General features: G+C 38.2%; 1 protein-coding gene across 1 annotated transcript in view; it reads left to right on the forward strand.

The window, feature by feature from the left end:
- The window catches only part of ULK4 (unc-51 like kinase 4), a 650099-nt gene that overhangs the window by 109680 nt on the left and 522637 nt on the right, over nt 1-17782 (forward strand). Inside the window, exons 23-25 of the mRNA XM_074312876.1 lie at nt 10523-10656; nt 12355-12476; nt 12635-12691. Of these exons, the coding sequence (XP_074168977.1) occupies nt 10523-10656; nt 12355-12476; nt 12635-12691 (313 nt within the window). The remainder of the gene's footprint in view (nt 1-10522; nt 10657-12354; nt 12477-12634; nt 12692-17782) is intronic.

The following is a 17782-nucleotide window of genomic DNA, read 5'->3' on the forward strand; positions in this document are numbered from 1 at the left end:
TTATCAGCTCCTAAGTCTGCGCTTGTCTTGCTCCCCTGCCTTTTAGAGTTTAGGGGGCAGCAAGGGTTCTGCCTACTTCCCAGGCAGCTGTTTCCTTCATGGGTGTTTGGGTCTTCCCTCAATCCACTTATATCTGCACCATCACTTTTAGGAAATTATTTGAAGGTTCTGGCTGAGAATGATACAGTTTCCTGTTTTTAGGGCTTGTGCAGATTTCTTGTGGGAATATGCAAAAAAGGGAAGTGAAATGCTTGGGTTCAACTTGCCAACTCGAACCAGAATTTCTTGGTAATTTCTTTTCTCTTCCCACCTCAGTCTCTTTGCTGATCCCCCCTCTTCTGCATCATCCTGGTCCCTCTTTGTTTTTCCTCTGTCATCACTGTCCTAAGGTGATTTCTTCTACTCCAGTGGCTTTGAATACCACCTATATGCTGATACGCGTCTATATGACGTTTTTCCCACCATAGGCTTATATATATATATATATATATATATATATATATGGTGGCGTGCCCAAGAAGAATCTTCAAGGTAACATAAACAAAACAAATCTGCTTCCTAATTCCATCTCCGCTTCCAAACTCCCCCATCTCAACAACACACAAAAACACTCAGTAGCTTTCTTTATCCAGTTATTCAAGCCCAAACCCCAGAGTAACCCATGTTATTTTTGTTCTCATCACTCAATCGAATTCATAAACAAATCATATTGACTCTTTCTCCAAAAAAGCTCTCTCCACCCCCATTTATCCATTTCTTTTCCGTCAAGACTGCTCCTATGCTGGTCCAAGCCAATAGCATCTCTTCCCTGCTATGACACTAGCCTCCTAACTGGCCTCCCTTTTCTCGTCTTGCAACCCACCCCGCCCCGCCCATAATTCATTTTCCATACAGAAGCTAGAATAATCTGATGAGAATATCTTGGGGTTAGTTGACTTCAGGTCCATCCTGATTATAGTATGAAAGCCTAGTTCAATAGAAGTTCCAAAAGGACTTTTTTTGTGGGACCATGGTGAATATATACATTTTTTAGGAATTTGGTGAACTATACAAATGTCCAGCTGTGGCTGTAATATTTAATTTGTTACTGTGGTTACACATATGTACTTCAATGACATGTACAAGAATATGCTGATGTAGGATTTTTTCGTTATGGCATTTCATAAAATTTATTTCAACACTCCACATGCAACTTTTTAAACTATTTCATTTACATGTCGTCACAGCATGCCATCAGTTCCTTGAGTTTCTTCTGCCTCATCTGACACAGTATTTCAGAGTATATCATCTTCTTTTCCCTTTAAATTGCTTCAGAGACAGCACTTTTTATACCCAGTGTATGATGCTTTCACTGAAAATTTTTTGTGAACCACAAGTTCTTGTATAATAGTAGACAGTTGTCTGAGGCATTTTTCCTGTATTTATTTGTAATCTACATAATTTGATGTAATTATATGTTAAGTAGATGTATATTTTATTCAGCACTTTTCATTGTTGTTTTTTTATGGTAGGCAGGTTTGTCTGAATAACCTAACTCACCTTTAACAGAAATTACAAGTCTACTGTCATCTTCTTGAAGTCTCCCTACTTGGCAGCCAGGCTGCTTTTTTTGGGTTTTCTTCATTCTTCATTAGTCACTCTTTCTCAATTTCCTCTGCTCATCCTCTTCCGTTTTCTAGCCTCGGTGGTAGTAGTGGTTCCATGACTCAGTCCTAAGGCTGGCACTCCTCACGTGATCTCACTTGGTTGAATGACCTTAAATACCATCTGCCCAAGGATCACTTTCAGATTAAAGCCACCAGTCCAGACCTTTCCTCTGAACTCGGACTTGCATATCAATGGCCAACATATCTGCACTTCCATGTCTAATAGTGATTTTTCTACCCCAGACTTGCTATCCCAGCAGCTTTCACTCGTCTCAATCAATGGCAACTCTGTTCTTCCAGTTGGGTAGTTGCATGGAGTTATTCTTGGTTTCTCTCTTCCTTTCATATCCAATCAATAGCAAGTCTCATTATTTATACCTTAAGATGATACGCAGAATCTCCTCAATCCACACCATTTCCATACTATCACCGTAATTTCTCTCCTGAGCGATTACAGTTGCCTCTTCCCTGGTCTTCTTATGTTTCTCTAGTTGGCTCTCCTCGCAATCTCCAGAGTGCTGATTTTAGCCACAAATCAGATCATGCCTCTCCTCATTGAGTAAAATTCCAGGTTCCTACCGGGGCCTCCAATGTCTTGCAAGCTCTGGAACCTGGTTTGCTTTCTGATCTCTTCTTTCGCTGTGCTCCAGCCACACAGGAACACACCACCCGTGTTCCTGCCTTTGGGATGTTGTGTGTATCTTCCCACCTGCCTGGCCTGTTTGGCCCTTGCTTCACCATTGCTTCTGCTGCTTTATTGCTGATCTTTGTTTGCATGACATCCTGTCAGAGACCCTTCTCTGACAAGTGACTAATTGTCTTACTTTTTAATTTTCTCAATAGGACTTAACACCACGGAACTATTTTCTACTTATTTGTTTGTTAATTGTCTTTCTTCCCACTTGCTCATTTGCCATGAGCTGTAGTCCCATCAACTAGAAAAATGCTTAGTGCATAGTAGACACTGTAAGTATTTATTGAATGAATAAGTGAATGTCGTCATCCTTGTTCTCATCGAGCTCATTTTACAATAGACGCTGCACTAGTGTATGTAGTAGAAATAAAGGACATGGCAAGTTTGGCCACAGAAGCACGGAGGTACAGCAGGAGGGTTACTAGAAGGCAGGTGAGGGAGGCACAAAGGTGGAGGTGTGTGGAGTGAGCATAAGGATTCCTACAGAAATGGGAGTGAGAAAATTGTGGTAAGGGTAATGGGAGTGAATCATAGAGATCAGTGAGGCAGTCAATTGGGAAACAGACATGTTCTGGGGAGAAACAATCCTATTAAAGCTAATGGGGGAGAAAGAATAGATCTTATTTATTTGTGGTTTACTTGGATTACTGTTCAGATTATTGATCTTTTTAACTTGCTACCCTTGTAGAGCACTAAGAAATATCGTGAAGTTTTGTTGTAGAACAGCTGTAAAGTGTTTATGGACACTACGCTCAAATGTTTCCACATTTTATTTCCTTCATAGACTGTGAATCCTTTTAGTAACTAATGTTCTCTGGTCGGTAAAGTGAATTTATTCTGTAGCCTGTGTAAACACATCCTGTAATGGGAAAGCATTGGGAGAGCATTCCAGAAGGGAGAAATGGAGGATCATTCTAGAGTCAGTTTTATATTGTTATGGATCCCACCAGTCTTTTATTTCTCTCAACAGAGGTAATGGATATTTTCTTATGTCTTAACAGCCTGTACTAGTGTTTGAAAACTATTTGAGTAGTTTTTGCCTTAAAGATATTACGAACTATTTTGTCATGGATAACATAGTTTAGAGAAAAATTGACTCCCTATAGACAAGTGTGAGTTTGCTTTTGTCCCCCCCGATTTTTAAAAATTATTTATTTTTTCAGTTAAAGTTGACAATCAATATTATATTAGTCTCAGATGTACAGCATAGTGGTTAGACATTGATATAATTTATGCAGTGATTCCCCCAGTTAGTCTAGTACCCACCTGGCACTACGCATAGTTGTTGCAACATTACTGACTCATTCTCTACGCTGTACATCACATCCCCAGGACTATTTATACTGTGTACGTTTTGGTGGAATTTCTTTTGGATACCCTGACTTCCCAATGACAAACATTTCCATTTTCTCTGTTTCTGGGATATCTGTTATTTCAATGCGAGGATTTCCCCGGAACAGGGAAAGGAGCCCACTTTTGAATCATCTCATTCTCTGATTGGATTAAGGTGACCACGACTTACTGATACCCCAGCTGCTCCCCAAAAGCAAATGTCAGTTCTGTCTAGAAAAGTCTAATCCTAGGCCTCAAAATAGCCTTCCAGTTTTCATATAGAGACTCTTAACACTCAATAGAAAGTAATCAAGCCTATGAAGAGATAAGATGATATGATAAAAAGAAAAGCAAATAAGATAACTGTATCCACAGATATTACAGACCATGGAGTTATCAGATATAGAATTTAAAATAACTGATTCATATATTTGAGGTATGTGAAAGATGGAAAAATTTCAGTACAGGGTTAGAAGTATAAAAAACAAACAAATGGATATTCTAAAACTTAAAAACACTGTAACTAGAAGTAAAAACTCAATGGATAGTGTCAGCAGCATATTAGACACAACTGAATAGAGAATTAATATACTGGAGTCATCTGAGATTATAGAGAGATAAGAGGATGGAGAAGAGCAGAGGAGACATGGGGGAAAGTGTGGGGAAATGATGATTTTTTACAGTAATTGGAGCTGGATCATTTCAGATGGCACTATAGGAAAAAAAAAGAAAACTTTTACCTCTATGTTACAGTGTACAAAAAAGCCAGTTCAGGTAGGTTGCACATTTAAATGTAAAAATTTAAATTTAAATTTCCTGGTGTATAACAAATGCAGATATATTCATGATCTTGGAGTAGATCAGACATTTTAACAGGACACAAAAACACTGTCATAAAGGAAAGTATTGATAAATTAGATTACCTTAAAGTTAGGAACTTCTGTTCATAAAAAGGCATCCTTAAGAGAGGAGTAAGACAAGCCATAGTGTAGGGGAAGGTGTTTATGTGCCACACATAAAATTGACAGTGGGCTCTTAACTAAAGTATGTAAAGAACTGAAGGCAGATAAGCCAATAGAAAAATGAACACAGGACTTGAACCGCCATTTTACAAAAGTGGTTATCTCCAAATGGCTGTTTAACACATGAAAAGATGCATAACCTTAATTAGTCATCAGTTTGATTACAATGAGATACCAGTGGGTATCCACCAGAATGGTTATAATTAATAAGCCTGATAATATCGAATTTTGGCAAGGACGTAGAACATCTGGGATTCTTATACCTGCCTGTTCGAGAGCAAGTTGTCATAATAATCACTTTGGAAAACTGATTATCAGCAGTGCCTGTTAAACTGAATCTAGGCATGTCTTCTGATCCAGCAAGTTCATTTCCAAGTATATATCCAACAGAAATGTTTACATGCATCCAGCATATGATGTGCTTAGCACTAGTGATAAATTGAAACAGCCCAATGTCCATGAACGGCAAAATGAATAAATTGTAGTCATACTTGGGAATACTACACAGCAATGGAAAAGAACATGGATGAATATCAGCAAATGCAATGTCAAGCAAGGAAGCCACACTCTCAGATAACTGGTAGTGTTCTGTCTGGTCTAGATTAAGAGTTGAGGGAATGACATCTTGTGTTAGAAGTTCTCAGTGCACGGGTGAATTTGTTGAGTTTGAACTTCACACTAAGGTCATCTGTATGGGCATTTTTTTTTAATTTTTTTTTAATGTGAACTTGAGCTTTAGCATCTCTAGGATGTTTCTCTTGGGCCATTTTCACCAAAGTGCATGAAGACCATTCCAGTCATCAGCCCTCAAAGCAGGGACCTGGCTGCCAGAGTCCTGGGATCCCACTGGGGAAGGGGACCAGAAGTCCCAGCATTCATTGTATGATGTTCACTTAGTCTCCTATTCTGTTCGGTAGTCCCCTCTTTGACTTGGTCTGCTTTCTCCCTGTCTAGAAACTTTGTTTTACTTTCTCTAGAGAATAAATCTCCAGATTCCTACCTGGATTCAAGTCTACTGACAGTCACCTAGAGTCATTGGGCAGAAATCTAATCTAGGGATCAAACTGCTTTGTAATCAGATTTTGCCAAGCATATGTTATTTTGCCCCTCCTCCTTCACCCTTAGTTTTAGAAGTACCTTTTCAATAAATAGTACCAGGGAAGTGGTTATCCACTTGGAAAAACAGTGGAATTGGATTTCTTTCTCAATTCATATGATAAACCAGTTTCCAGTGGATTGAGGAGTTCAATGAGAAAGACAAAAAGGAAAAGAAAGAGAAAGCAGGAAAAACAAGGGAAAGAGGAAAGACGTAGGCCATTTGAATAATGCCTACAAATCAATAACAAAAAATGAACAACTCAATGGGAGCATGAGCAAAAGACCTGAACAGGCATTTGACAAAAGAGGGAATATAAACAGCAAAGAAATATCAAAATATGCTTCCCATATTAATAATAATGAACATCCAAATTAAGGCCACAAATCTAGGTGGATAAAAATTAAATCTGATGCTACTAGATACATTGATGAGGTTGTAACTCAAAGGAAACACATACACTGCTGGTGGAAGTAAATCGGGACCACCATTTTGGGAAAGAGTTGGGCAGTGTCGTGAAGTGGAATATTTGAGGTTCCATTCCTGTGTGTATGTGTCCCCTAGCAACTCCTGCTACACCAGAAAACAGACACTGCAGTGTTCACGGCCGCATCAAGAACTAAAGCTGAGTCCAGCCCTAACGTGTCGTATAGAAAAGTAAATAAACAAATGATGGTATATTCTGCATGTTGATTTAAAACAAACCTGGCCTGATATTTTATTTCCTTTAAGAAAATGTGTACATTTTTTGATTGTGAAAAGGTATAGAAAAGTTTTAGTGACATATATTTCTATACCATCTATAGAAGATGTCATACTCCAACTCGTTTTAATCAGTTGAGGTAATGCTCCAAGATGCAGGGGCAGCTGGAGGCAGGACTTTTGACCATGGTCACTTGTGAGTCAGAAGTAGGATGAGAGCAGAGTGGGCTGTTCTGGGAATTTTCTTTTAAGATCTGTGCACTCAAGAAAGCGGTATCTTGAGTGTGGTGGTGGTAACAATTAGTAAGTTAATTTTAATAATTAATAACAGTAACAATTAATAGCAGCTACTATTTCTTGAGTACTTACCACGTGCCCCAGACTATTATCTCATTTAATCCTCGCATCAGTCCTACAAGATAGGAAATTTTATAATTAAAAAACTGAAGCCTTTAAGAGTTTAAGAAATTTGTTCAAAATCACACTATTAGAAAATATTAGAGCTGGGAATTACATACAGATTTGGTTGATAACTCTGTCTTAATATTGTCAAGTTAAAAGATTGATGCTGCTGAAAGAAAGAAAAAATATGTGGAAATCGTAATGGGCCAAAGACTATAATAATATTTTGGGGTTATGCTGTAGTACTGTTGCTGGTTTACTTCCTTTTTAGAGTCAGCCTGACACTTGACACTGAGATTAAGTGTAGCTCTACAGATCTTGCGAAGTGGGCTAGTCTTTGCCTGCACTCAACATTTATCGTTTTTTGCAAGTGAGCGTTACATCACCTATTTTTTTTTTTAAATTGGCTCTGTAGGGCAATGATATTACTTCATGTTTTAAAAATCTTTAAATTTAAGTTTCAAGTAAATAACTCATATTTATGGTTCAAAACCAGAAAATTCAAAATGTGAAAAATATTCCGTATTATGTATACTGCCTGCATAGTCCCAGATCACCATCATGCAGAATTAGGCATTATTAGTTGCTTATGCATCCCTTCAGCAAACATGAATATAGATTGTATTTCTCTCTTGTTACATAAAAAGCATACTGTTTTGAACTTTGCTTGTTTTATTTAACAATGTACATATACTGTGTTTCCCCCCAAATAAGACCTAGCCGGACCATCAGTTCTAATGGTCTTTTGGAGCAAAAATTAATATAAGACCCAGTCTTATTTTACTGTAATATAAGACCAGGTCTTATATAATACAATATAATATAATATAATATAATATAATATAATATAATATAATATAATATAATATAATATAATATAATATAATATAATATAATATAATGTAAGGGGGATGTCATCCTGAAAAATCATGCTAGGGCTTATTTTCTGGTTAGGTCTTATTTTCAGGGAAACACAGGAAGTGATCCCATGCAGCGTTTACTTTTCTCTGTCTGGCTTGTTTTACTTCGGATAAACCCTTAAGTTCTGTCCTTGTTACAAATGGCAGGATTTCCTGCCTTTTTTATCGCTGAATAATATTTCATTGTGTGTATATACCACATCTTAGTTACTCATTCATCTATTGATGAACCAAATGGGGAAATATTTTCCCCCGATTTATTTGTCTTTTGATTTTGTACATGGTATATTTTTTTAAGCAGAAGTTTTTTGTTGCTGTTTGTTTTTACTTCTTATATAATCCAGCAGTATAAATGTCAAACACCTCAAACAGTACAGTAGAATTTAAAAAAAAGGCCTTGGGAAAAATAAAGACCAAGGAATTGCTATAGAGAACTGGGTAAAGTCTTAATGGTAGTTTCTACAGAAACATGTGTCTATTTTGCTATTATTAATAAGCACTTATTTCATGTCAAGAACTGGGTCCAGAAGTGGGAAGATGTTGTGGTGAGCCAAATCAGACGTAGTCCTTGCCCTTACGTAGTTTTTAATTTACTGGGATGACAAACATTATCAGATAATAAAAAATATGTTGTAAAATTGCCATTGGTAAGGGCCTCCATGTATTCTATGCTATGAGACAGTATTGTAGAGGGATTTAAATAAAGGAAGTCGGTGGAAACTGCAGTGAATTATGAAATGTACAGAGGAGGTCATCGGCAAGGACGAGAGAGGAGCCATGTAGGCAGGGGGGCCATAGCTTGTTGCTGGGGGTGAAAGAGTTTGAAGGACTGAAAGAAGACCAGTGTGACTGGAGGGGAGAGAAAGCAAGCCGAAGCTGGATAGATAGGTAGGTAGATGGTGGGCTGTGATCAAAGCAGGGAGTAAGTGAAAGAAAAGAAAGGGCTGACTGATTGGGAGACTCCGTCAAGGGTTCAGTTAGTAGAAGGTCCTCGGAGGTTGACGAAGTGTCACACAAAGAGGAACAAGAGAAGGTTATGGTCAGAGGGGGGGTTTGAAATACTACCTTTGGAGAAGATGCAGTTAAGTGCGATGATCTTTCAACTTTGGAAAAGCTGTTCTGCAGATGGCAAGACTAGACAGGTAGATGTCAGATAACCCGTCTTCGGAAGCAGGAAAGAAAGATGGCTTTCCACGTCCCTGGTGTTTCCTGGTCCCGCTCCTTCGATGGGGCGGATGGAAGAGCTGCCAGCTAATCCAGAGGTTCTTGTAGAAGCTCCAGGCCACAGTGATGGTGTGTTGTGCTACGGATTCCTGGGGGCTCCAGGATGGCTGGCTCACCAGGCTGCACCCAGTGATTTCATCACAGCTTAGATGGCTGAAAGTTTTGGATTTCTCTTATCACGAAATAGTCCTGTCCCATTTCTTTGGTTTACTCATTATCAAGAAGTTATGTGCTCTGAATTCTGTAAGCAGTATCGATACATTTTTGCTGATTCATCAATATTTTCTCTGCATTTTGACCAGTGTCATGTATTTGTTAGAGTGTGGCTAGGATTATAATCAGGAACTAGAACAGAAGATGATAACTGGCATATATAAAGCATAAACTTTTGATTTGGTTTTATCCTCATGTGTTCAGACATAGGGCTCCAAGTAATAGTAAGCAGAAAGGCAAAAACATGAACAAATCTAAGATAGCCACATAAATGCCAAAAGTTAAGATTTCAGTATACTTTACATGCATGTATTATGTTCAAAATCTCCTCTTCCCCGTTTATGGTGGGAGTTGATTGGAAGCTCTTTCTGCGAAATAGAAGTTGGCTAGGATGAGTCATTACAACAGAGTTGGCGAGATGGATGATAGGGAGTCAGCAAGGGAGGTTGTTGTAAAGGGCCCTGTGCCTGATGAAATCAGTGCGCTCTTTGCCATTTAGAGAGTCAAGGGGAATGGGAACTTGGGAAGACGACTGGTGGGTCCAGGAAAGGGGATGAAACGTGGACCTAAAACTTGTAAACAACACCCTAAGTATCTAGTGTGATGGTCCAATATGACCCCTAGTTGTAGGTTGGAGACAGTTGGTTCAGACGTTGATGCTAAGTGAATGCCTGTGGTTTGAAAAAGAAATGAGTTTATTAAAAGCCAATGTCATAAAACTACTGGACAAAAGGACATGTGACATCCAGATGTTTGGGAACTGTCTGCTGTTGATATCACCCAGCGTTGGAATGAAACTTTTTATTTGGATTCATGTATGCAATTTGCTGAAAGAACTGGTAATCATGTGAATTGTCTGAAATTCCGAGCAAGTTGAACAGTAATGACAACCAAAGTACAGACAACTTGTGGTTCTACTTGGAATCTCTGAAACACCAAGAACCCTCGTCTGTCCAGATGCCTTTGTTTGCCTTTCACCCATCATGTGGAGAATGTGATTTCTTTTCATGGGCCACGCGCAAATGAAATCAGGGCACTGTTTTCTGATACACTGGCAGAGATATCAGTTGTCTGTCTTATTTTCTTTCTGCATAAATGTTTAGATTTTTCTAAGGCAAAAAAGGACTGCACCCGACAAGTTGCCACAAATCTAAATGTTAACATGATTTGGGACTGTGCCCCTGGAAACACTTGTCTTGGTGGCATATTTGGGCAGATGCTATCAACTCTTTTATCATGAGAGGTAATCCGTTGCACTTTCCTGTGTGTAGACTTGTGATGTACATCGAGAGAGACAGCAGGAAGACCACTCCAGGCAAGGAGCAGCAAAGCAGCAATGAGTACCTGTCCAAATGCCTGGAACTTCTCATCCGTCACATCGTGCAGGAACTGCCACGAATCCTGGGTAAATTAGTCTTGTCCTCCAGCCCCTTGCTGCTTACCTCGTCTGCCACTTGGCTTTTAGGTATCACCTTTTTTCTCTTGCTGGTCAGTTATTGCAGGCGAGTGCAGTGACACTTTTCCTTGAATGTGTAGTTTCAAGATTTAAATGTGCCTTTTCTATTTTCCTAATTATTTTGCATCTGTGACATGATTGAGGCAACGAACAGGCTAAAGGTTATGTTGAGGTATCATCTGTGGTAAACTGGCGATTTTGGAAAATAAAAGCATTTTAATTGCTTAAAATTGGATTTACGCTATTATTTTGGGGAACCTTTCTTCAGATTTTTCTGTCTAATTCTGAAGAAAAATTTCCCCTTCAGATTAGAACCACGCATTTATTTATCGTTAAAAGAATTTTAAAATGCTGTAGGCTGCGACATTTGACTATAGTCGAATGCTATTTCCATGCTGCTGAGTGTGGAGTTTGACTTTACCCCACGAGCTCAAACTGTAAAAAAATCTTGTCAGTGTTCCGGAAAGGAAGTTTAGGAAAGCAGATGTACATTTTCCTATATTTTGTGTTTTTCAAGAATGAATAACAATAGGAAATTTTTATACTTTAAAGTAATCATTTATTTTAATAAAATGTAGCACCTTAACTGTATTTACTTAAAAATGTAAATACTGTAATTATTTTTTGTGGATTTTTGACACATTTTGGAGAACCAGCTTGAACTCAACGCAGTGAAAGGGTTAAAGTTCAGTGTGAAAATTTCTTTGAGACATTTAAAATAAAAATATCTAATAATGATTTGCAAAGGATGTTTATTATGGCTAATCCTTTATTTCATTGTTATTTGCAGAAATTAAAATTATGTAAGGAATGTGTACATTTAGTGTAAATCCCATTCCATGCTTTTCCAGCAGATGTAGCTATAAACCAGAAATGTTTAAAATGTTACATTTGATCCAACCTAATACGGTAAAATATACTTAAACACTGAAATTCAGAATATTAAATCAGAGCAATGAAAATATCATCGTGGCTGATTGACAGTATGTTTTTGCTCCTTACTGATACTTTGGGAGATTTTTTGCCTGTTAAAGATTGAAAATAGAGCATTTCAAAATTTATTTTGGATTGTAACCTTTCTTTAATATTCAACCTGAAACTTACAATCTGATCAATTGGATCAGTTTCTTATTACTAGCCTCATGCTGTTTCAGGATATGACGAGTCATCCAATGAGAAGTTTTATGAATTAATTATTTTTATTTCCATCTATTCCATTATTTAAAAATGACCTATAATCATTTTAAAATACAGAGCACTATTATTTAAAAAGTGATCTATAATCTGTTCACTTCTCATTTAAAATAATTTTTTCCTGTTTACCAAAGTAATAGGTGCTTATGCTTATAATTTGGAAAATTACAAAAAAAAAAAGGAAAAATCATTTCTAAAAACACCACTCTACCATACTATTTATAAATTCTATTTTAAATTTCTAGATGAGACATGGAGTGTTCCATCCCTAGAGGCCACACCTTTTTTGTTATAATCGCAATATTTGTGAGTAAAATAACACAGCTTCTACCCACTTCTTTTATTTGGAGTTTCGTTACCTCAGCAACCCCATTAGTGTCCCAGTGATGACCAGTGGTCCCTACGTATCTGTGGTCTGTAATCTCCATGCACCCTGCACGATGTGCTCCACAGGTGACATTCTCAGTGCTTTGGCAAACGTGTCTGGCCGTAAACATCCATCAACAGTTCAAGCGAAGCAGCTGAAGATGTGTCTCCCACTGATGCCCGTAGTGCTTCACCTCGTAACTTCTCAGGTACCATCTTTATAAGAAACCAAAAATTAATTGTGCCTCCCTTCTTTGTAAACTGGAGCTGAGAAATGCCAACTCAGACAAAACGTTTTCAGTTGTTTTTTTTTTTTCCCTTGTACATGGCTTTCGGGATTTAATCTATGGCAACTTTCACCACACAGGTATTTCGACCTCAAGTTGTAACAGAAGAGTTCCTTTTCAGTTACGGGACTATCCTTGTGAGTAACACTGAATTTTTCATGCTCTTAATACAAATGTGGCGGTCTCTACTGTTTGTGGAATTTGGTGTCAGAATGAGGTAATTTTAAAATCCTTGTGGTATTTGTCTCTAGGGAAGTGACCTTTTTATATTTTTATCTGTTGACTGTAATAAAAATTGACATTTGGAGAAAAATGCATTCTCTCCTGATAATCTATGTTGTTCAGAGACAACCCCGAGCAGGGTAAATAAGTCCATAGGAAACTCTTTCATAGATTTTGGTATTAAGTATCGTGAAAAAATTTAAAATAATAAAAGTGGTGAAAACTGAATGCTGAATGTATTATCATCATTATTCACTTTGGATTACATTGTCCAATTATGTGCAGTTTCTCTAAGTTAAGCTCAATTGAACTTTTTCTTTAATTTAATTTTGATGAGATGGTTCGCAAGAAAAAACAAATCATTGTTGTATCTTTCACTTTAAGTTTTTGCTGGCAAAAAATAGTTTCTTTGTTCAGATTGTGGCCCATGATTATGTTATCTTTTTCTCTTGCCTGGCATACTTAGAATATATATCATTGATAAAATGGGAGCTATTCAAAGGGAAAGCTAAGACATTTGTCACACGGCGTCTCCAGTCTTTGATATTCATAATAAACACTGAACTGAGATTTTAAAAATGCCATAGAGGTATCTAGTTAAAGCGAAGTAAACATCTCAATTTTATTGTTAGTTTGAATTAAAAAAAAAAAATATTGTCACCCACAAGTGAGAATATAATTTTTGAGAAGGTTCATCATGGGGTGAAGTATGAAGCTTTGAAATACAGATGTTGAGTGCAGGTCACTGACTTTTAGTATGAAGTGTGCTCAGGCTATGCAGTAGGGATTCTTTTGTGCTCAGTTTCAAATGTTGGTCACCCTAGTGCCGTGAATCCCAAGTTCTACAAAGTATATAATTTTGGTTATACACTCATGAGTTTACAGATTATTAAACTTTTTTTTACCGCCTTCTTTAATTGGCTTTTAAATCTGTTTTAAGTACACTATGGGTATCATTTTGGCATGACTGTAATTCTGTATCTATAATGCCATTGTACCACATTTTGATGGCTGAAGGAAGTACTCTTGCCCTTGCAGCGCACCTTGCAGTATCTTGGCACAGTATTTATCTGGGATAAGTATAATGGTTTTGTGTTTGTTCTCGTATTTTTTTTCTCACGTGTAGTACTTTTCTCTGCCTACATTAACTGAGTATGCTTTAGGTTTTCAAGGAACCACCAAGTGTCTCCAACATAAAAGTCTTTATGGACTTTCAGGAGGGACATGTACCTGTTTTAGGGAGAACTCCTCTGCTCCCCGTAATGCTCTCTTGAGAAACAAAGGGGGAGGCCACACTGAAGAAGAGTCTCCTCATCCTCTCCCAGGAGTGAGATATTCTGTGAGGATTCGGGAGCATTCTGTGGGGCCTTCTTAATACAGGCCCTTTTAGGGAATGGAAAATAACTTGCCTGGTTCAGAGATAATTATGATATTGGAAACTCTTTATCAGTTTTTTTCCTTATAATGTCACTCAAGATAGATGGAATTTAGGCAAATAAAATGGAAAGGGTCTTTTAGCTCTTATCAGACTATTTTCCTAGTTTGAATCATGGCCAGTCCCAGAATTCTTTTGTTATTATTATTATTTTTATCACATCTGTTATTTGGCCTGAGCTGTGTGTTTATCTTTCTCATACTCGATGTTGATGGCACTGATGAGGTACTAGTAAAAGAAGAGCAGTATTGACTAAAGTGAATGATCTGGATTTAGTTACCTAACCACTTCTTATGCACGTTGTTATGAACTGTTGAGTGCTGGCTGTTGCTTTTATGAGTTTATTCAAGAAGGTGCCAAAAAATGATGGAAGTCACAGTGCCCTCTGATGCCACAAGGTACCGTTAAGGTTTCCAGCGTCCTACAGCCCCTCAGAAATTCACAGCGTAGAGGAGCATATTCCAGCCTTGGCATTTTCTGCCTCCCAAGAACTCTTTTTAAGTTTGCTTAAACAAAGATTTCCTAAACGTATTTGAGAGCTTTCGTTTTTGGTTTGGGCCACACAGCTATAAATGTTCCCTAGACCAGTCAGTCGACACAATGACTTTGTGAAACCGCCCAGAGCATAGTGCATCTCTTCCTGGTGGTCTGAGGCAGCAGCCCATTCATATGTATGTACTTAGCATTGTGTTTTAAAAGCCTTATTGGTCTATTGGAGATAAATACCATTTTTAGTGTTTGTCCAGATGTACCTGGTAGAGTAGCTACTGTACTATGGTAGGTCTGTTGTCTTTTTATATTTTAAAAATATGCCTCAATTTGAGGTATTCAAGCCTGGTTCACCTTTAGTAGCTGTATCCGGTAGCATCAAGCTGCTGCTAGGAACTTTTTGGGTTTTTGCTAAAGCAGCTCCCCAGGAGCCGCTGGCCTGCCTCTGGTGAATGTGGTGGGTGCGGAGGTGGCAATCAAGGTTGGTGTGATCTCCACTCATTAGAAGGGTCATCAAGCAGCAGGCTGGAGAGGGCGTTGGAATTGTGCTTCCCATTAGCTTCAGTTTTCATACTGGCACCAGGGCATGGTTTGCCTATTTGACCTATATAGCCAGCTTTTATTTTGGGGGTAGGAAAATTCAAGATGCTTCTTAAATATGGAGGCATGATTATGCGAATTAACTTTGTAAACATTTTTTTCTCAAATAAAATGAAGTTTTGATCTCCTTATATTTTAAAGAGGTTAGTGTTTGGAAACGAGCTAGCAGGGTACTTGTAAACCATTATTAAGCTTTCAAAGGCTCCAAGTGAAAGACTACACAGCTGATAATTGCTGTTTTCACTTCTTATTGTCAAAGCAGTGTGTCATCATACCTGTCTCCCTCTCCAGTAAAAAAAAAAAGTGTGTGGGGATACTTTCAGCAGTAAAGCATCTGGGCGAGTGTGATGGGGAAATTCTCTGGTGAATAACATAGTTCTTTTGGGCCCCCATTGAATTGTCTGGGAAACAGGAAGTAGTGACATTGAGGAAATATGTTCCAGAACTCATGATGTGTATTAACCTGAGGTTCACTGTGTTTCTTGTGTTCTTTGAAAATGATTAATGAGCTAAGGAAGAGAAGTTTATTGTGTTTGTTCTTAAATTCTGACCTCATTAGGTTATAAAAGTGCGATAGTTGTGTGGTTATAGTTTTCTACAAAAATGCATCACAATTCAAATTTTCAAATAAAAGAAACAAAATAAATGATAAAATTATTCTGACAGATTTTCATACAGGAATATAATTATAATCTCCGTCATTCATGAATCTTTACTTATCCTAGGAGGGCATTGAGATAGTTATTTAAAAAAACATACTTCCTGTCCTCTGCAGATTTTTATTTTAAGAGCATGTTGCTTTGTTGATAGATTTTTGACTTTAGATGTAGTAAATAAAGCAGAGAGCATGTACTCTTATATTTTTAAAAATATGATACTATATAATTATTGATTGTCACACAAATGTGCTTGTTTGAGGTTTTTTTTTTTTTAACAAACAATGAATTCATACATCCAATTTGCTATAGTAGCTTATTTTCAGCTTCTTCGAAGTAGTACTGAATAATATTGAATAGTATTAGCCTGACCTCCAGACACAGCTTTCCATTTTCCCTCTAGATGGGGCCATTTTCTGCCCCATACTCCGTCCAGTGAGCCTAGCTGTGGGTTGGGTGTCCATCCTTTTTGCCCCTCTGCTAAAATTCCCAGCTTTGAAGCTAGCACCATTAGAGGATAGCTTGTGTTGCCAGCCGTTCTGTGGTCATCTACAGATTTCTGGGTCTTTGCCCCCCGTTCCTCAGAATCTTTCGGCTTCGGGCTCACTGTCAGTCTTCATGCTGCTCCCATTACCATTCCTAGAGAAGCGGATATCCCTATGGAGAGTCCTCCCTACCAGCTCTGCCCCCCAACCACCTCTCTCCCCATGCACTTGTCTTTCCCTCTCACAGCTGCCCACACCCATGAACTTATTTTCATCGTCACACTCTGTGGCCACGACCCCTCATTTTCAACTCACTTCCTCTGCTCCCCATCTCCAACAGCCCTTTGATCCCTCTGAATCTTAAATTTGTCTTCACACTTTCCACTTAACCATCCTGTCCTCTCGTGGCACTTTTCTGTTTTCTCAGAGTGCCTGGTCCTGCTCCCATCACTGCCTTGCATACACTTGTAACTCCCTTTTTTGTCTCTTCCTCCGTTGTCCTGCTCTGACAAAGCCCAATCCTGGTTCAGTGTAATTGTCCACTTACCTTACCGTGCATTGAGTGGTTACCTATGGCTGGAGAAAAACAATGAAAATAACTGGTCTCACTAAATTCATGCCTGTTCATCTCCAGTGAGCCCTCTCTGTAGACTGGTATATCCAGTTCATTTTCCGAATATACTGGGGGTGCCAAAAAAATGTACACACATGGCTTGTATTCATCTTTTGTTATTGGTATATATTGAGTATTACAATTTAATACAGTTTTTTCCTTCTTAAAATGTGTATACTTTTTTTTGGCACCCTCTGTACGTATCTTCTCGTTCACCTAGGTGACCCTTCACACATTCCCTTCTCTCCAGGAATCATCGATGCCTCTCACTCTGTCCTCACTCTCCTCTGGTTAATTCTCATTACACTGAGAATGAAGAGGAAGAAATATATGTAAAAGACATTAAAATTGGTAAATCAATGAAACATTAAGAGTTTAAAAGATTAAGTTGGAAGTATAAGAAAGAAAATAAATAAAAAAGAAGCCTGTAGTTTCACCTTCTATATAACCCTTGTTGACGTTAAGAAAGAAAAAAATTAACACATATACCTGGTTTGAAAATTCCACCAGTGCAGAAGGTGAGAAATGGTAGCACACCTCTAAGTGAGCCTGAACTCACGCAGGCCTGACTTTAAGCAGTATTGGGGTCCTCCTGCAAGGAGGCCCGGGCACAAAGTGTGGGGACACAAACAAGGGAATGGGCTTGGGGTAGAGGTACCAGGAGGAACTAAGAACAGTGGGGAAATGTGAAGACAGGCCTTGAACTAAACTGCTTCATGATGCAGTTT

This window comes from Rhinolophus sinicus, linkage group LG10, assembly GCF_036562045.2.
Source record: "Rhinolophus sinicus isolate RSC01 linkage group LG10, ASM3656204v1, whole genome shotgun sequence".
In the NCBI taxonomy this organism is placed as follows: Eukaryota; Metazoa; Chordata; class Mammalia; order Chiroptera; family Rhinolophidae; genus Rhinolophus; species Rhinolophus sinicus.